Here is a 21,928-nt window from a genome sequence, read left to right as displayed (position 1 = left end):
ATTTTTAAAAGAAAAACAACAATGATAAAAATATCACAAGCAGTTGTTGAGATGCCAGCAAATTTATTTGTAGTTTCAAAGTTCCCATGTGCATGTGGAGGAAAAGAGGTGTCTAGTCTTCTTGGGATTACACCAATTTGGAAAATTATCTTAATTACCCAGATTTTTAAAAATTTAATATTTTCATGTTACTGTGTAAACTGTTCCAGGTTTCACTAGTAATTTTGAAAACTAGCATCTCATTTTGTAACATCTGTGTTCATGGAGATTTATATAATGATTTATATAGAGGGACAATATCTTAAGCAAACATCACGTTATTCCTTATTGAATTGGAAACATTTGTTTCTGTCCTGTTATTCTATTTTCACTTTATATGGAAGTAGTCCAGTTTTAGAAAATGAATAACCTTTATCATATACTTTTTCATGGATCCATGAAATACTAATTCCTTTGTCTCCCCATGGAGGAAGTCATTGTCATTACTGACCATTTGTCTTAAGTAAAGGAGCATTAGTCTTCTACAGAAGAAAGTTTTCACAGAGGTAGACCTGACAATTTTGCTTTGTATGTTTGTATCATCATTTAAAAAATTTATTTTTTATTTGTGCACTGAATAACACGGTTTAGATTCTGGAATAACCCATTATTTCTTGACTACAATAAGACCTTTCTCTTTTTTTTCTGGACACCACTCAAAAGCATGTTAAGTATCTCTTTGTTCTTACTATGTCATATTTCATTAACTAATTCATATGATATTTTTGTCTTCTATATATTAGTAAAATACTTTTTTTCTTTCAGTACATTGGACCACTTTTCTTCAGCTAACTTGAATTTACAGCTCTCATAAATGAACACATAGTGTTAGTATACTTACTTTGTCCTTGACCTTCAGTGGCTCCGTGAATAGTAACATGAATGCTAATCCTGGCCACATGGGCCACAGTCTGAAGGTTATTTGCATATGGAATGCAAACAGTGCAAACTCCTAGAACTCCTTCCATGAGATGGGTTCAAGGAGGTTTGGACATCCTGGCTGAAGTTATTATAACATTCTTCTTTACAAGGCTGATGGCATACGCCTCTGTTTCCAAATTTGGAAAGGTGCTTGGACCAGGCTGTAAGGCTCAACCAACAGAGCAGATGATGTAATCCCAGAAGGCAAACTGTCAAAAGTTTAAACAAAGCCTGTGCCTGACCCTTAGTCTGAAAAGTTATATTATATTTGTACGCTTAAATGTGAAAATGCCTTTCTGTAAGTTAAAATCAACCAACCAACCAACCGACCAACCAGTCAACCAACCAACCAGTCTACCAATCAACAAAAACCCTTTTCCTTACACAGAACACAATATGATGAAAGAGCAAGGCCAGATGACCAAGAAAGGCATCCTGAAATTAGTAGCATTTTTTTCCTGACATTTGCAGAAGTTAAACAAGGTCATGGCCACATGCAGTCATGTGCCCAGGTACATAAACTGCCACATATGTATTTGCTCTACATGCCTAGAAAGCAAATCAATTTAGGATAGAAAGTGACATCCCTAAATAAAGAAGGTAGGTGGTGGAAGTTGTTTCTAAATATACAATCCCCTTCAACCATTACTTACTTTCATCAAGGACGGGGAAATTTCAAAGAAAATACCCAAGTGAAAAGTAGACACAGTAATCATTGCTATTATGTATAGCCCTGGTTGAGAAAGAATTCTTGCATGAACATAAACAAGATTGACAGGTGCAACAGACCTGCTCTCCAGCTTACACTAGAATCCCTGTCCTCTACCCTCCCCCAACCCTCAGTCTATCTAATTGTTTTTTTTTTTGAAAGAAAATTAACGTATTAAAAAAAAAGAAGAAGAAGAAAGAAAGAAAAAAGAAATTTACAGAACCATTCAAGTCAAGTGTCACTCCTTTGTGCATCTTTCCCCTGACCATCCTAACTCACTTTCACTTCCCTTTCTTCCTCCTGCTTTTTCTTGGACTGATTGCTTCTGTCATTAAATCACCCTTTCCTTCACTTAATCCCATATTAATGTTTCACTCCTTTTCCTAACATGTTATAAGCTTTGTGAGGGTCAGGCACTGTGTCTTAACACTTTGGGCTCCTTATCTCATTTCTTCCAGCAGCTGGCAGAGAGCTGCATATGGTGATCTCCTAATAAATACCTGTAGAATGAATGATCAATTGAATTTCCATGCTGGCTTAGCTGCTCATCGTACAGACAATGGTAATCTAGATAGATTTTCATTTCCATTTGCTGGGCAGGAGGATGAACGTCCCATGCATACTCTTAGTCAATAAGGTTTGGAATGGGATGCCAGTGCTGTATATTGTAAGATCAGCTCACTTAATGCTATTGAAAATGGTCATGGCTGGATAGAACATTTTCAGCACTTTAGTTAGTGCCCTATCTAATTAGTTGACATATATTCAATTAATAGCTCCAAGACTCTCACTTTTAAGAACATCATTCATAGCCACGCAGCCTTAATATCTTTCCCAGATTGACTGAATCATTCTGTGACAGGCTGGAAATGTTCTGAAAATTTTTTTGTAGCCACAGAATGTTGTTTGGTTCTGATATCAATCTTACAAGTAGTGTTTGTGGTTAGATTTGCCAACTTTTCACATTTACTGAGAGTCTCTGGTAAACAGCTGATTTCTCAGGAAGGGGTTTATTATTTGTTTATTTGCTTGTTTGCCTCTGGACTTGTCCATCCAGGTATCCTGTTCTCTAATACTGCCCACTTTGTCTTGGAGTTGAAATGATAGAGATGACAATAAAGAAATGGGTTTAACCAAACAGCAACATGAGAATTTAGACATGCAAATCCCTTTCAGAGTGATCATACTGAGAGATAATGTCCTTGAAAAAATAATGCTGCTGTGGCTTAGAATTCTTCCAGAATAATCACAGGTAGCAATTCAGTGGAAAGCTAAGTATAGAGAATTTTCTATACCTTCAATGGGGCCAAAGATCTGCCTTCTATTCTAACGTTCATTTATTCATCTCAAGTATTCACTGAGTGTTGGCTACACGCCAGGGGCAGTTCTGGGTGCTGGGTCCTGCCCTCCTAGAGCCAACTTTAGGGGGCTTTAGAGTGGAGAACAACCATCAGCAGAGGACAGTGCATTTCAGCTTTGGAAGCAGACAATTGTCATGGAGGGCCATGGGTGGAGAATAATGTGGGTGCTCAAGTGGGATCATACTTTTTTTTTTGATCAACCAACACTGTATGTGTGAACATAGGATAATGAGACTGAGTCTCTTCTGTGCCTTAACAATTAGCCCTGTGGGATGTTTCAAAACGGGTCCTACTAGTGGTTCCATGTGTACTAGCGGCATTAGAATCAGAGAATACTTTGAAGATCAGTGCTCATTTTAATGCCTAAATTCTGATACATAAATTTTGATTTTTATTTTATTTTTTACTTATTTTTATTTTTTTTAAAGATGACTTTTTTTTTTAATTAATTAATTTTGTAATTTTTGGCCTCATTGTGTCTTTGTTGCTGCGTGTGGGCTTTCTCTAGTTGCGGCAAGCGGGGGCTTCTCTTGTTGTGGAGCACGGGCTCTAGGCACGCAGGCTCAGTAGTTGTGGCTTGGCGGGCTCTAGAGCACAGGCTCTGTAGTTGTGGTGCGCGGGCTTAGTTGCTCCGTGGCATGTGGGATCTTCCGGGACCAGGGCTGGAACCCGTATCCCCTGCATTGGCAGGCGGATTCTTCACCACTGTGCCACCAGAGAAGTCCCAATTTTTGATTTTTAATTTTGTAACTTATCAGTTTATAGTCGGTATATTTTTTGGTAAACCCAATTGAGATAATTACTGCCTCTTTTTATTTTCCTTCCAGAAAAATTACTGCCCTTGGTAATTGTTGCAATGGAAGTAAAAACTTACTTTCTTTTCCCAGGCATCATCACTAACATTACCACAAACTATCATGAATGAACCCTGTGTGTATTAACGACCTCATAATTTGAGATGAAGATTCTTTTGGCATGAATGTGGTTGTCAGATGAGGAAGTGAATCAGCAGAAGTTCCAGCGAATTTCTCCTACATGCTATGATTTTTTAAAATTAAAAGAATGATTAAGTTTTTTCTTCATTTAGGTCCCTTTACATCTGCAACATCTTTATCTTGGTGCTTCTTACTAGCATGCTAAAATATTTTTGTGCCATTTTACCTTTAGGTATCAGACAATCAACCATCTACTAAAATGTCTCTGCTTTACCTGTGTATTCCAACTACATGATTTCTTTGTAATGAACTTTGTTAAAAATTAATATCACTGTACTTCATGATTTTAAAACACAACAATTATAAAATACAACATTGATTTAATAGATTTGGGGGAGAAAAAAACTCATTAAATAAACGTATTTATGATAAGATGAATCCTGATTTCAGAAGCACCAAAGCATGGAGACATGTGTCTTCTCATTCAGAAAATATGATAAATTAATCAAATGCCTCACAACATGATGAATTAATGTTAGCTGTTTTTGTTATTGCCTTCCATATGTGGTTGTTTTTGTTGCTGTTATTATTTTGGTAACATATGCCAATATTTACTACAACTGATTACTCTGCTTGAGGAATTCATAAATTTGTTTACATCAAACAAGGTATTGTATCAGTATTTAACTGAGGTTTGTTTACAGTACATTTTAATTTTATATGCTTTTATTCTAAAATCTCAACAATTGTCCCAAGTACGTATACTTTAAAAATTGATTTAAAAGGCAATTTAAGTCAACCATAGGTAGAAGTTATTTTATGCCCAAGAGAGCTTGGAGAATTATAGGAATATACACGTTCCACTGTCTCTGGCGTTCTCTCCCTCACATTCCAGGTTTCCTTCTGTGGACCCCCCAAAAAATTCCAGGCTTGTAATATGAGACCAAGTTCTTTCCCTACTTTCCAGGTGTTCTTCATTGGGAAATTCTGTGTTGAAAGAATGATTTTTATGGTTTTATAAATGCGATTTTCCCATGACTTAAAGACACATTTTGGTAAATTTCCTTTCTACATAGCTAGGGAAGATAGGTCTGTCGCTTTCGGTCCGTGGTGTCATGTAGGCCGTATTCTAAAGAGCCAAAAATAGATGTTTAAGTTTTCATCATCACTGTAGTCACTTTTAAATAGAAAACAAGAAAATATGACATATATTTTATTTTTTGTTTAAAAATGTTCTTTGTATGATGCCATGCCTTTCATATATGTGATGTTGGATCAGGCATAACCCAGAAGATTTGGATATTCAGTTTCCCTCCTAGCGGTAGAACCTGTTTTTCTATGGTAAATAAGAACAATTAAACCTTTCATTCTTAACCAACTCAACCAAATTCAACCAGGCAACTTTTCAAGTATTTTGGGTCAGAATCCCAACAACTTAGCTATATTTCCCAATCTAAGGGGATGCCAGGACCAAAACTACTTTTATTTATTTATTTATTTAAATATCAACATTTTGTTTTATTTCTATTTATTTTTAAAATTTGCGTTTATTTATTTATTTTGGGCGTACTGTGCGGCTTGCAGGATCTCAGTTCCCAGACCAGGGACTGAACCCAGGCCACTGCAGTGAAAGCCCAGAATCCTAACCACTAGGCCACCAGGAAACTTCCCCAAACTACATTTAAAAGAAGGGAAACAATAAATGTTGCCCCTCGTCAACTGTATTTTTCTAGCACTTCAGTAAATTTGAAAATGCGTGTACAATGACTCAAATATTGCCCACTGAGAAGTAATTACTGTTTGGAAATAATGTTGGATCATCTAGAGCATCTTTTATGATACTTTGAAGCACTGCTTTCATATGTGTTGTCTTAGTAGTCTAAAATAGTTGTGTATGTCCCCCACATAGTCTTAACATTTAGTGGACTTTGAAACTACTCACCCATCAAATTTTTGCTTAAAATATGGCTTCTCTTTTTATTTCAGTTTTATGAACGTGTGTGAACACTCTTTTCCCAATCATTTTGCATTCTAAACAATTAACTCAAGGGTTTATTAGGCACTGTGCACAAAGCAAACAAACAACCACCAAACCTGTATAAAATGAAGTGTTCATCTGACTAAAAATGCTTCTAGTTTCTAGTTTCTATATAACAAAGGAAGCTCCTTCCTAGGATGTGGTTGAGTTTTTTTTTTTTTTTTTTTTTTTTTTTTTGTGGTTGAGTTTTAAAACTTCATTTTCAAGAATTTTTACAGGACTTTAGATCAAGATTCTTTACATATTTTAGTAAATAAAAGCCTTCAAATAGGTGTCAAGAATAAAATACTACATACTGAGTTAAATGTACGGCAAATAAAATAGAAAAATTGCAAGGTATTTTATTTTTGGTTATGTAAAATTTTAATTATTTAGCAGTCTTCTGAAATACAGAATTCCCCTAAGAGCTCAGAAATACCTGTACTTCCCCAAGGGCAAGATTTTGTGGAAAGTTATTGGATATTCCAGGAGAAAAGGATTCAAATGTGAACTAAGTTTGGGAAATGCTAATAGTGTATCATTTCTTATCTCCATCCCCAGTGCCAACACACATGAGCACACTGATGACTTTGAGATATCCTTTGGTAAAAGCACACAAACAATACAATAAAACACAAGCATTTAACTTTATTTAGCCTAGCGTTTTCCAAGCTTCTTTGACCACAGAAAGCTTCCTCTGAAGAATCCCGAATCCCACAGTATCCAGTGAATCACCTCTTGGGTTCTGAAGATATGACATTAAGGTTTTCTATATATTACATTAGTTATTTTGTTAAAAAGTAACAAAACATATCTCTGGTTGACAGTTTAAGAAATTTCAGACTAGTAAATAATATATGTTGTAAATATACTAATAGGTTATACCTGTGCTCTTTTACCTCTTCTTGTCAGAAATTTTTAAAGCATTTTTTTTTTTTTTTTTAATTTTATTTATTTATTTATTTATTTTTGGCTGTGTTGGGTCTTCGTTCCTGTGTGAGGGCTTTCTCTAGTTGTGGCGAGCGGGGGCCACTCTTCATCGCAGTGCACGGGCCTCTCACTGTTGTGGCCTCTCTTGTTGCGGAGCACAGGCTACAGACACGCAGGCTCAGTAGTTGTGGCTCACGGGCCTAGTCGCTCCGTGGCATGTGGGATCTTCCCAGACCAGGGCTCGAACCCGTGTCCCCTGCATTAGCAGGCAGATTCTCAACCACTGCGCCACCAGGGAAGCCCTAAAGCATTTTTTAATTAACAGTCATGTGCATTTGTTTTCTGTATCCTATTTTATATAGTCATTTAAGTTCATATTTTGAAACCCATAATTAGTCTAATATTTTAAATACAAAGATTATTATTATTTACACTAACACTAGTCTTCATGCTTTGGGAGGGAAGGAGCAGAGGTTCAGATAACACCAAATACCTATTTAAGCATCTAAAATGTAAGACACTATGAAATTTAGACATTTTAGAAAAGGGAATATTCAGTGTCTTTGCACAAACGCTACAAGGCATATTTTGAATTTTACAAATGGGTAAATATTTTACACATATATAAAATATTTGTAAATATTTTACAAATTGGTAAATGTTTTTCAAATTATATCGGCCAACACCAATATAATCTTGGGAAGAAACAGATAAAGTCCCTATAATAATTATTGGTGAACTTAGTAAGTATGACAAATTGATTTATACTAGTTAATGTTGACTTTTGTTACCTAAATATAGAAGGGAAATTAATTATAAGGTTTTCTGGGGGTATTGAGTTTTCAAATTACATAAAAACATATGCTTTTATGTCTGTGTCCAAATGAATGTGGTATATGAATTATGCTGTCAGTGACTTTGGCTACAAAATAAGAACTCGAAAACCACCTCCACTGTTCATGTTATCAAGGTTAGATTTTTAGCATTAATTTTTTTCCTAGCTTACAATTATATAAAACGTTCGCATAGAGTACCATTTTTAAAGCTACTTTCATTGGGATTACCCAACTCTCTCACCCTTTTATTTGTTTATTTTTCTCTTTGGCCTTAAACACTGAAGTTTAATCTTTCAGGTGGAAAGTCTTCTAAGGCTTAGTCATCAGTTGAGTGTTTTGTGTAGTTTCTCTTCTTCTTTTGCAGATTTCTCTTTTCTCAGGATACTCGGGATGAAGTTCTTTTCTCCTTAACTTTTTATTCCTCTTTCTTATTTCAGATGAAGAGGAAGCCTCCCCGCCTAGTGCCCTGCCTCCAGGTTAGGATGATTCCAACCCCTTTCCCCACTTTGTAATTTATTACTAATTGACAGTAAAGATAATGAACCGACAGAGCACCTTGATGAGACAACGCTCAGAGCAGGGGACTCAGATCTTGCCAGTGCCAAAGAGGGAAAATGTTGGCTTTAATGGCAATTTTTTAAAAATTTTTATTTATTTATTTATGGCTGTGTTGGGTATTTGTTTCTGTGCGAGGGCTTTCTCTAGTTGCGGCAAGTGGGGGCCACTCTTCATCGCGGTGCACGGGCCTCTCATTATCGCGGCCTCTCTTGTTGCGGAGCACAGGCTCCAGACGCGCAGGCTCAGTAGCTGTGGCTCACGGGCCCAGTTGCTCCGCAGCATGTGGGATCTTCCCAGACCAGGGCTCGAACCCGTGTGCCCTGCATTGGCAGGCAGATTCTCAACCACTGGGCCACCAGGGAAGCGCCAATGGCAATTTTTTTTTTTTAACATGAGAAACTTCTTAAAAAGAGGCTCTCTTTGTGTCTTTATTCCTGTCCTGCCCCTAGGTTCTTTGTGAAATAAATAAAAGTAGTAACTCTTGGGTATAAATTTTAGGGGCAAAAATGTCTTTTATTTCCAGCTATATACTCTTTTCCCCTGTTCTTTAGATATTTGGATTTTTAAAAATTTTATTATTGTTTTTTAAATAAAACACATACTTTTTATAGACGTTTTCAAAATTAAAGCCCTACTGATTTTCCATCCAAGCCAACTTCTAGCTTTTTGTCTCCCCATCATGAAAAGAGACAGGATTTGGGGGATCCGAGAAGGTTGAAGTCAGCACTCCATTTTCTCCCCCTCCCCCTTGTATCATCCAAATCACGCTTTCCTTTCAGGTTCGGGTAGTCGGGCCCTGGAAAGAAAAGATTCAGGTGAGCACATGCCAGAAGCAAGGCGTCCCGACCCCATCCTAATATAGTAATCACTAATGATCTCATTTCTTGAAGCTGTATTTGATTCTAATCTTGGTTTTATTCAGTTTGTAGCTTTTATAGCAATCTCTTATTACATTCCTCTGACTAGAAAGCTAATGCATTGAGAAACAATTAATTTTGCATGATACACACACACACACACATAAATTCAGGAATCTAGCCACGTATACCACAGGTTCATTTGTTTCATTATCACTATCATTTTTAACATTTGGCAAATACACAGAGATGAAGAGACTTTTAAAATCGCCATTCCTGGGATGTATCGACATTAGATAATAATTCATATTTTTATGGAAATTTACATACAGTTGAAAGAACACCTCCAAATTCTGCATGGGGCCACAATTCTGGATTGTTATTTATTTATTCGTCCATTTATTCATTCAACAAAATTTTTTGAGGGCCTACTATGATCCTGCTATGGGAGTCTTATGGGCCGGACATTTTTGCAGACACAGATATAGAAATGAACAAAACAAAAAAAATCCTTGTCCTCTTATTCCAAACATTAATGGCCACTATTTGCTATTACTATGAATATTACAATTACACACAACATAAAATTTTAACATCAATTTGGGTATTTTTTAAAATTGTGTAATCACGTGACTACATTGCCTAACTTCATTGTGGAAATGATGGCCTATGAATAGAAATACTAAGCATGATTGATACATGGGAACTAAAATAACTAAATCTACATTTCCTCCTTTTCAAGGAACATTAACAGGTTGAGAGTTGGCAACCCACACATTTTTTTTCCAGTTATTAGGTGGCTAAAACGGAACTTCTCTTCATTCAGTTCTCAGAGACAGGGGAACTTTCTACCGTTCTCTCTCCTACCCTCTTCATTGGAGTTGACTGCTGATTAATACCTTCTAAGCACCTGGAGTGCAAACTAGAAAATGCAAAATAAACTTCATTTCTAGCTTGTCTGTCTTCATGGGAAAGCCTCAAAGAGTTTATTTTTCTTTCTGTTTTTCTAGTTTTTTCCTTCCCTTTCAAGACGCTCCTAGAATTCTTGAAATCTGTGCCTGCAGGTCATGATCTGTTACTTGTCAAACTATGGCCACATCTATACAACCCTGATAGAATTATCTAGTCATACAACAGCGAGGCATCTAGAAATTCAAGGTCAGGCTTGTTTGTCTGACCTTTCCCACTTGAGCTGCAAACTGATCCATCCCTTTAGTCTTTTCCAACTCAGATGTTGTATAGACATGGCCTTATAGCCGGTCATCTAGAAAAACAATGAGAGTACTGCTTTCATAGCCTGCCCACCATTATTTATCAGGGGAGAGGCAGGATTGGGAAACAAAGGAAACTTGGCTGCCAGGAAAGAGTAACAACCTTCCTGAAAAGTTTTGCTATTTCTAGGAATTAGAAAATGTTCCTTGATCCCATCGTGGAGGAGATATCCCTGTAAGAATGGGAATCTGTCACTCTCTACTGATGGCTGTCGGGGAGGTGGATAGAAAGAAAGATGTTATATTTATCCAGGTTAATTAGACAAAGAGAAGCTTCAGCGTTGACAAGAACAACAAACCCAGGTAAGTCTGCCCAAGAAGAACCTGGCCCTGAAATGATCCTTTTCCTCCTTTCTGCTCATTAGAATGGTCTGTTGGCGAATCACCAGCAGGGGAGGAGCAGGATAAGCAGAATGCCAACAATCAGCTGTCCACCCTGTTCGTGGAAAAGCCTCAAGGTGGAACAGTGAAAGTTGGTGAGTGCCAAGCATTAAATCCTGGGGTTTTTTCCAAATAAAGATGAAATTCACATAACAAAATTAACCGTTTCAAAGTGAATAATCAGTAGCTATTAGTACACTCAATGTTGTGCAACCAAGTTCCCAAATATGTTCATCACCCCAGAAAGAAACCTTGTATCCCACTGAGAGTTATCCCTCATTCTCCCTCCAACCCCTGGCAACCACTAATCTGCTCTGTCTCTAAGAATTTGCCTATTCTGGATATTTATATATAAATGGAATCACACAATAATATATGACCTTTTATGTCTGGCTTCTTTCACTTAGCATAATGTTTTCACAGTCTATCCAAGTTGTGGCATGAATCAGTACTTCATTCCTTTTTATGGCTGAAAAATATTCTATTGTATTATGTACTAAATCCTGCGTTTTATAACCTGAAAAAGTGAGTGACAGCTTTCATTTCAGTAACCCGTACACATAGTAGTTGAGTGACTGGACTCTGGAGCCAGGGTAGGTTCAAATCAGTTTCCTCATCTGTAAAATGGGGATAATACTACCTGTGAAGTACTTTGAACAGTACCTGGTATATCTTAAGGCTCAGAACCAGTGTTTGCTGCCATTTCAACACACCTCATTCCATAAGATGATTATAAATCTGCAGACCTGCTGGATTGTGACATGTAGTATCTCAGAGAAAGCTGGTCAGACAGATGGCTCAACTTTGGATATATTCATTTGAAACATATCGATTACACACCTCCTGTTTTAGACACTGTGCTGAACACTGAGTAAAATATGTGATCACTCAGAATTTACAGTCTTAATGGGAGGAGCAAACAAGAAGAAATTTAAAAAAAACAGATCATCACAAAAGCCATCACAACTGCCATGAAGGAAATAAACAAGGTGGTAAGCCAGAGAATGACCAGGGGGTCCAGGAATTTTAACTAAATGAATTTTTATAAGGAACATATTGTAATCAGAACTAGTCTTTGACACTAACCAAATATTATGCAAATGAACACGCAGCTGACTACAGTCTGAAAATTACGTCTTTCAGGTCTAGAATGTAGAAGCACACTGCATGTGAATCAAACTGTTTGCTCCCCTCATGTTTCTGCAAGACACCAAAATGCTAGGATGGCCACTGGGCTAGAATTTTGATGTCCTTTGAGTCTAATGAGTCAATACAAACAGGAGTGTTGAAAAAATAAACTCAAAAACATGGCAGAGTAGAAGGACGTGCTCTTACTCCCTCTTGCAAGAACACCAGAATCACAACTAGCTGCTGGACAGTCATCGACAGGAAGACACTGGAACTCACCAAAAAAGATACCCCACATCCAAAGACAAAGGACAAGCCACAGTGAGACGGTAGGAGGGGGTGCAATCACAGTAAAATCAAATCCTATAACTGCTGGGTGGGTGACTCACAGACTGGAGAACACTTATACCACAGAAGTCCACCCACTGGAGTGAAGGTTCTGAGCCCCACGTCAGGCTTCCCAACCTGGGGGTCTGGCAACGGGAGGAGGAATTCCTAGAGAATCAGACTTTGAAGGCTAGTGGGAATTGATTGCAGGACTTCAACAGGACTGGGGGAAACAGAGACTCCACTCTTGGAGGGCACACACAAAGTAGTGTGTGCATTGGGACTCAGGGGAAGGAGCAGTGACCCCAGGGGAGACTGAACCAGACCTACCTGCTAGTGTTGGAGGGTCTCCTGCAGAGGCGGGGGGGGGCTGGCTGTGGCTCACCATGGGGACAAGGACACTGACAGCAGAAGTTCTGGGAAGTACTCCTTGGCATGAGCCCTCCCGAAGTCTGTCATTAGCCCCACCAAAGAGCCCAGGTAGACTCCAGTGTTGGGTTGCCTCAGGCCAAACAACCAACAGGGAGGGAACCCAGCCCCACCCATCAGCAGTCAAGTGGATTAAAGTTTTACTGAGCTCTGCCCACCAGAGCAACAGTCAGCTCTACCCACCACCAGTCCCTCCCATCAAGCCTCTTGATAGCCTCATACACCAGAGGGCAGAGAGCAGAAGCAAGAAGAACTATAATCCTGCAGCCTGTGGAACAAAAACCACATTCACAGTAAGACAGACAAGATGAAAAGTCAGAGGGCTATGTACCAGATGAAGGAACAAGATAAAACCCCAGAAAAACAACTAAATGAAGTGGAGATAGGCAACCTTCCAGAAAAAGAATTCAGAATAATGATAGTGAAGATGATCCAGGACCTCGGAAAAACAATGGAGGCAAAGATCGAGAAGATGCAAGAAATGTTTAACAAAGACCTAGAAGAATTAAAGAACAAACAAACAGAGATGAACAATACAATAACTGAAATGAAAACTACACTAGAAGGAATCAGTAGCAGAATAACTGGGGCAGAAGAACGGATAAGTGATCTAGAAGACAGAAGGGTGGAATTCACTGCTGCAGAACAGAATAAAGAAAAAAGAATGAAAAGGAATGAAGACAGCCTAAGAGACCTCTGGGACAAGATTAAATGCAACAACATTCGCATTATAGGGGTCGCAGAAGGAGAAGAGAGAGAGAAAGGACCGGAGAAAATATTTGAAGAGATTATAGTCAAAAACTTCCCTAACATGGAAAAGGAAACAGCCACCCAAGTCCAGGAAGCGCAGCGAGTCCCATACAGGATAAACCCAAGGAGAAACTCGCCGAGACACATAGTAATCAAATTGACAAAAAGTAAAGACAAAGAAAAATTATTGAAAGCAGTGAGGGAAAAACGACAAATAACATACAAGGGAACTCCCATAAGGTTAACAGCTGATTTCTCAGCAGAAACTCTACAAGCCAGAAGGGAGTGGAATGGTATACTTAAAGTGATGAAAGGGAAGAACCTACAACCAAGATTACTCTACCCGGCAAGGCTCTCATTCAGATTCGATGGAGAAATCAAAAGCTTTACAGACAAGCAAAGGCTAAGAGAATTCAGCACCACCCAACCAGCTGTACAACAAATGCTAAAGGAACTTCTCTAAGTGGGAAACACAAGAGAAGAAAAGGATCTACAAAAACAAACCCAAAACAATTAAGAAAATGGTCATAGGAACATACATATCGATAATTACCTTAAACGTGAATGGATTAAATGCTCCAACCAAAAGACACAGGCTTGCTGAATGGATACAAAAACAAGACCCATATATATGCTGTCTACAAGAGACCCACTTCAGACCTAGGGACACATACAGACTGAAAGTGAGGGGATGGAAAAAGATATTCCATGCAAATGGAAATCAAAAGAAAGCTGGAGTAGCTATACTCATATCAGATAAAACAGACTTTAAAATAAAGAATGTTACAAGAAACAAGGAAGGACACTACATAATGATCAAGGGATCAATCCAAGAAGATATAACAATTATAAATATATATGCACCCAACATAGGAGCACCTCAATACATAAGTCAACTGCTAACAGCTATAAAAGAGGAAATCGACAGTAACACAATAATAGTGGGGGACTTTAACACCTCACACCAGTGGACAGATCATCCAAAGTGAAAATAAATAAGGAACAGAAGCTTTAAATGACACAATAGACCAGATAGATTTAATTGATATTTATAGGACATTCCATCCAAAAACAGCAGATTAGACTTTCTTCTCAAGTGCACACGGAACATTCTCCAGGATAGATCACATCTTGTGTCACACATCAAGCCTCAGTAAGTTTAAGAAAATTGACATCATATCAAGTATCTTTTCTGACCACAACGCTATGAGATTAGAAATGAATTACAGGGAAAAAAATGTAAAAAACACAAATACATGGAAGCTAAACAATACGTTACTAAATAACCAAGAGATCGCTGATGAAATCAAAGAGGAAATCAAAAAATACCTAGAGAGAAATGTCAATGAAAACACGACGATCCAAAACCTATGGGATGCAGCAGAAACAGTTCTAAGAGGGAAGTTTATAGCTATACAAGCCTACCTCAAGAAACATGAAAAATCTCAAGTAAACAATCTAACCTTACACCTAAAGGAACTAGAGAAATAAGAACCAACAAAACCCAAAGTTAGCAGAAGGAAAGGAATCATAAAGATCAGAGCAGAAATAAATGAAATAGAAACAAAGAAAAATATAGCAAAGATCAATAACACTAAAAGCTGGCTCTTTGAGAAGATAAACAAAATTGACAAACCATTAGCCAGACTCATCAAGAAAAAGAGGGAGGGGCTTCCCTGGTGGCGCAGTGGTTGAGAATCTGCCTGCCAATGCAGGGGACACGGGTTCGAGCCCTGGTCTGGGAAGATCCCACATGCCGCGGAGCAACTAGGCCCGTGAGCCACAATTACTGAGCCTGCGCGTCTGGAGCCTGTGCTCCGCAACAAGAGAGGCCGCGATAGTGAGAGGCCCGCGCACCGCGATGATGAGTGGCCCCCGCTTGCCGCAACAAGAGAAAGCCCTCGCACAGAAACGAAGACCCAACGCAGCCATAAATAAATAAATAAATAAATAAAAATTAAAAAAAAAAAAAAAAGAGGGAGAGGACGCAAATCAATAAAATTAGAAATGAAAAAGGAGAAGTTACAACAGACACCACAGAAATAGAAAGCATCCTAAGAGACTACTACAAGGAACTCTATGCCAATAAAATGGACAACCTGGGAGAAATGGACAAATTCTTAGAAAGGTATAACCTTCCAAGACTGAACCAGGAAGAAACAGAAAATATGAACAGACCAATCACAAGTAATGAAATTGAGACTGTGATTAAAAATCTTCCAACAAACAAAAGTCCAGGACCAGATGGCTTCATAGGTGAATTCTATCAAACATTTAGAAAAGAGCTAACACCCATCCTTCTCAAACACTTCCAAAAAATTGCAGAGGAAGGAACACTCCCAAACTCATTCTATGAGGCCACCATCACCCTGATACCAAAACCAGACAAAGATACTACAAAAAAAGAAAATTACAGACCAATATCACTGATGAATATAGATGCAAAAATCCTCAACAAAATACTAGCAAACAGAATCCAACAACACATTAAAAGGATCATACACCATGATCAAGTGGGATTTATCCCAGGGATGCAAGGATTCTTAAATATGTGCAAATCATCAATGTGATACACCATATTAACAAATTGAAGAATAAAAACCATATGATCATCTCAATAGATGCAGAAAAAGCTTTTGACAAAATTCAACACCCATTTATGATAAAAACTCTCCAGAAAGTGGGCATAGAGGGAACCTACCTCAACATAATAAAGGCCATATATGACAAACCCACAGCAAACAGCATTCTCAATGGTGAAAAACTGAAAGCATTTCCTCTAAGAGCAGGAACGAGACAAGGATGTCCACTCTCACCACTATTATTCAACATAGTTTTGGAAGTCCTAGCCACAGCAATCAGAGAAGAAAAAGAAATAAAAGGAATACAAATTGGAAAAGAAGAAGTAAAACTGTCACTGTTTGCAGATGACATGATACTATACATAGAGAATCCTAAAAATGCCACCAGAAAACTACTAGAGCTAATCAATGACTTTGGTAAAGTTGCAGGATACAAAATTAATGCACAGAAATCTCTTGCATTCCTATACACTAATGATGAAAAATCTGAAAGAGAAATTGTGGAAACAGTCCCATTTACCATTGCAGCAAAAAGAATAAAATACCTAGGAATAAACCTACCTAGGGAAACAAAAGACCTGTATGCAGAAAACTATAAGACACTGATGACAGAAATGAAAGAGGATACCAACAGATGGAGAGATATACCATGTTCTTGGATTGGAAGAATCAATATTGTGAAAATGACTATACTACCCAAAGCAATTTACAGATTCAATGCAATTCCTATCAAATTACCAATGACATTTTTTACAGAACTAGAACAAATCGTCTCAAAATTTGTATGGAGATGCAAAAGACCCCGAATAGCCAAAGCAGTCTTGAGGGAAAAAAACGGAGTTGGAGGAATCAGACTCCCTGACTTCAGACTATACTACAAAGCTACAGTAATCAAGACAATATGGTACTGGCACAAAAACAGAAACATAGATCAATGGAACAAGATAGAAAGCCCAGAGAAAACCCACGCACCTATGGTCAACTAATCTATGACAAAGGAGGCAAAGATATATAATGGAGAAAAGACAGTCTCTTCAATAAGTGGTGCTGGGAAAACTGGACAGCTACATGTAAAAGAATGAAATTAGAACACTCCCTAACACCATGCACAAAAATAAATTCAAAATGGATTCGCGACCTAAATGTAAGACCGGACACTATAAAACTCTTAGAGGAAAACATAGGAAGAACACTCTTTGACATAAATCACAACAAGATCTTTTTTGATCCACCTCCTAGAGTAATGGAATTAAAAACAAAAATAAACAAATGGTACCTAATGAAACGTCAAAGCTTTTGCACAGCAAAGGAAACCATAAACAAGACGTAAAGACAACCCTCAGAATGGGAGAAAATATTTGCAAATGAATCAACAGACAAAGGATTAATCTCCAAAATATATAAACAGCTCATGCAGCTCAATATTAAAGAAACAAACAACCCAATCCAAAAATGGGCAGAAGACCTAAATAGACATTTCTCCAAAGAAGACATACAGATGGCCAAGAAGCACATGAAAAGCTGCTCGACATCACTAATTATTAAGGAAATGCAAATCAAAACTACAATGAGGTATCACCTCACACCAGTTAGAATGGGCATCATCAGAAAATCTACAAACAACAAATGCTGGAGAGGGTGTGGAGAAAAGGGAACCCTCTTGCACTGTTGGTGGGAATGTAAAGTGATACAGCCACTATGGAGAACAGTATGGAGGTTCCTTAAAAAACTAAAAATAGAATTACCATATGATCCATCAATCCCACTACTGGGCATATACCCAGAGAAAACCATAATTCAAAAAGACACATGCACCCCAATGTTCATTGCAGCACTATTTACAATAGCCAGGTCATGGAAGCAACCTAAATGCCCATCGACAGACGAATGGATAAAGAAGAGGTGGTACATATATACAATGGAATATTACTCAGCCATAAAAATGAACGAAATTGAGTCATTTGTTGAGACGTGGATGGATCTAGAGACTGTCATACAGAGTGAAGTAAGGCAGAAAGAGAAAAACAAATATCGTATATTAACGCATGTATGTGGAACCTAGAAAAATGGTACAGATGAGCCGGTTTGCAGGGCAGAAGTTGAGACACAGATGTAGAGAACAAACGTATGGACACCAAGGGGGGAAAACTGTGGTGGGGTGGGGATGGTGGTGTGCTGAATTGGGCGATTGAGATTGACATGTATACACTGATGTGTATAAAATTGATGACTAATTAGAACCTGCAGTATAAAAAAACAAACAAACAAAAAAAACAACTAATACTAAACTTTCTTTGGGTTATTTGTATGGAAATATGTTAATATAAATGTTTCTGACATTACATGTAAATTCTAAAAATCTTATATGTTCTGGTATAACGTTATAAGTCATAATTCTAGTTATTACTTTAAAATGTGTATCTCAGAAATAACAAAACAAAACAAAAAAACCAGGAGTGTTTCCGTCAAAAAGATCAGTTTCATTTAGTCATATTCTTATGATTCCAGACTTGTCATTATCTTGCCTAATAAGAAGGATGGAAAAAATCTATGTGTGTATATATACATTATGTATATATAATATATATACATACATATATATGTATACATATATATGTATATTGTGTGTGTTTTCCAATTTTTTTATTTCATTTTTTTCATATTTATGCATACCTTGAAGATACTGTGGATTTGGTTCCAGACCATCACAATAAAGCAAATATCATACTAAAACGAGTCCCAAGAATTTTTTGGTCTCCTAGTGCATACAAAAGTTATGCTTACACTATACTATAGTCTATTCAGTATGCAATAGTGTTGTGTCTAAAAAATAATGTACATACCTTAATTAAAGATACTTTATTGCTAAAAAATTCTAACCATTATCTGAGGCCTTCAGTGAGTTGTAATCTTTTTGTAATAGTAACATCAAAGATCACTGATCACAGATCACCATAACAAATACAATAATAATGCAAAAGTTTGAAATATTGTAATAATCACCAAAATGTGACACAGAAACATGAAGTGAACAAATACTGTTGGAAAAAATGACACCAGTAGACTTGCCTGATGCAAGGTTGCCACAGACCTTCAATTTATAGGCAAATGAAGTGACTGACAAGGGATTAATCTCCAAAATATGTAAACAGCTCATGCAGCTCAATATTAAAAAAACAAACAACCCAATAAAAAAAATGGGCAGAAGGCCTAAATAGACATTTCTCCAAAGAAGACATACAGATGGCCAAGAAACACATGAAAAGCTGCTCAACATCACCTCACACCGGTTAGAATGGGCATCATCAGAAAATCTACAAAGAAATGCTGGAGAGGGTGTGGAGAAAAGGGAACCCTCTTGCACTGTTGGTGGGAATGTAAATTGATACAGCCACTATGGAGAACAGTATGGAGGTTCCTTAGAAAACTAAAAATAGAATTAGCATATGACCCAGCAATCCCACTACTGGACATATACCCAGAGAAAACCATGATTCAAAAAGACACATGCACCCCAATGTTCATTGTAGCACTATGTACAGTAGCCAGGTCATGGAAGCAACCTAAATGCCCATCGACAGATGAATGGATAAAGAAGATCTGGTACATATATACAATGGAATATTACTCAGCCATAAAAAGGAATGAAATTGGGTTATTTGTAGAGACGTGGATGGGCATAGAGACTCATACAGAGTGAAGTAAATCAGAAAGAGAAAAACAAATATCGTATATTAATGCATATATGTGGAATCTAGAAAAATGGTACAGATGAACTGGTTTGCAAGGCAGAAATAGAGACACAGATGTAGAGAACAAACGTATGGACACCAAAGGGGGAAAGTGGAGGGGTGGTGGTGAGATGAATTGGGAGATGGGGATTGACATATATACACTAATATGTATAAAATAGATAAGTAATAAGAATCTGCTGTATAAAAAATAAATAAAATAAAATTCAGAAATTAAAAAAAAAAAAGAAAAACTCACTGTCTTCAAAGTGCAATAAAGCAAAGTGCAATAAAATGAGGTATGCCTGTATATGTTATTTTATACATATTAATTTTGCTCGAATTCCAAACAAAAATTATTTCCACTGATTTCCCCATTGCTCTTTTTCTGCTCCATAAACCTCAAAAGCAGAAGCAGTTAGAGTATCCTAAGAACTAGGGTACTCAAAAAAAAAAATCAGGGCCCTTTCATTGTTCAATTCCAGCAGTGCCAGTCACATCATAGGCTATGCAGTGTATTCCTGTCTAACTCCTTCCATCCAAGAGCAAAACAAATGGCAATTTTAAAACCACAGTCTGAATTACTTGTGCTTTTTTCCTAGGTGAAAGTATCACCTTTATAGCCAAAGTCAAGGCCGAAGATCTTCTTAGAAAGCCCACTATCAAATGGTTCAAAGGGAAATGGATGGACCTGGCCAGCAAAGCTGGGAAGCACCTCCAGCTGAAGGAAACCTTCGAAAGGCACAGTCGGGTATGACCCTGACCTCCTGCCGCAGGGGCTCAGCCAGCTCATTCCTCTGTGTGCGTAAAAGGTCATTTTCGGTTCATCTTTGAGAGACTTCAGTCCCAGAACATCTGCTGCAGTTCCCATTTCTAGTGTTTACACTCCAGTGTGGTTGCCCTGCTGTCTCCAGGGGCTTCAGAGCATTGCATTGACCCCTCCCATACTGAGAACATTGTACCGGAATCCCCAGATACAGACACGTCTTTAAGCCAATGCTGAGGAACTGGGGAAATAACTGCAATGTGATGGCCTCTTTCTGTCGGCAAGGTAGGGCTGAAATATGTCCGGATACATTTCATTGCAGGTGTACACATTTGAGATGCAGATCATCCAGGCCAAAGAGAACTATGCAGGAAACTACAGATGCGAGGTCAGCTATAAGGATAAGTTTGACAGCTGTTCCTTCGATCTTGAAGTACATGGTAAGAGAGACTTCTAGTCTGGATAAGTTTAATTGTTTTTTGTTTATGAGGTATGAGAGGATAGAGGAGAATAAGGCCATTTATTAGTATGAGATTTTGGAAATAAAGTTTCCTTTAAAACTGTGTGTGTTTCTGATTGTGGTAGTCTCAGCAAGCTTGCTGAATTAAATTGTTATGAGACAATTTAAAAACAGAATTTGGAGGAATTTATTGTAAATATCTCTTATCCATGCTATCCATGCTATTCAATCTCTCAGATAAGGGCCGATGACTTTTTTAGCTGCTACTGAATGTACCTGTTTCGTTTGGTCCTCTTATTCCCACTCAGGTTTGGGGATAAGTTAATATGGGATGAAGATGCCAGGATACCCAGGTAGAAGGGAGGATTTCTCTTATAAGGACTGATGTCAGATATGGAAGTTCTTCATCTGTATGTTCTGTGTACTGCCAAGAGTGAATTTAATAGGAATAAATTAAAGGTATGTATGTACATAGGGGAAAAGACAATACTTTGATAAGTATACAAAGGGAAAGTTGACTTGGCAGCAAACATCATAAACTTAAAATGAACCCAAAGTGTGATGTAGCTACAAAAGACAAAGCTGAGGTAATTTAAAACCAGAGCATTACAAGTGTTATAGGATCTAGGTTTAGGAAGTGATACCACTCTCTGTAACATGCTACTTGTTCCACATTTGAAGTAATGCCTTTGGCCATGGGTACCATACCTCCACTGGGATCCCTCCTGGAGTAGGGTAACTGGGAAGATGAAGAATCCAGGAACTATGCCCCATTCAGCTTGAATGTGTAGGTGAAGGAGGCCAGGCATTTATGACTCATTGTAAATAGGGGAAGGGCTGTCACACAGAAGGAAAAGGCCATTATCCATGTCCTTGAGAAGTGTTTAGGCAGATTAGGATCAAAAGGTGGAAATTAAGAGAAGGTGAATTTTGTCTTCAC

The 21,928-nt window shown here is 37.8% G+C and overlaps 1 protein-coding gene across 1 annotated transcript in view; it reads left to right on the top strand.

Annotated features, from left to right (window-relative positions):
• The window catches only part of MYBPC1 (myosin binding protein C1), an 80,115-nt gene that overhangs the window by 10,184 nt on the left and 48,003 nt on the right, over positions 1–21,928 (top strand). Inside the window, exons 5-9 of the mRNA XM_061206635.1 lie at positions 8,186–8,224; positions 9,086–9,121; positions 10,800–10,910; positions 20,365–20,513; positions 20,851–20,968. Of these exons, the coding sequence (XP_061062618.1) occupies positions 8,186–8,224; positions 9,086–9,121; positions 10,800–10,910; positions 20,365–20,513; positions 20,851–20,968 (453 nt within the window). The remainder of the gene's footprint in view (positions 1–8,185; positions 8,225–9,085; positions 9,122–10,799; positions 10,911–20,364; positions 20,514–20,850; positions 20,969–21,928) is intronic.

Source organism: Eubalaena glacialis, chromosome 11 (assembly GCF_028564815.1).
Source record: "Eubalaena glacialis isolate mEubGla1 chromosome 11, mEubGla1.1.hap2.+ XY, whole genome shotgun sequence".
NCBI lineage: Eukaryota > Metazoa > Chordata > Mammalia > Artiodactyla > Balaenidae > Eubalaena > Eubalaena glacialis.
The sequence above is the reverse complement of the archived record's forward strand: the minus strand, read 5'-3'. Positions and strand labels throughout refer to the sequence as shown.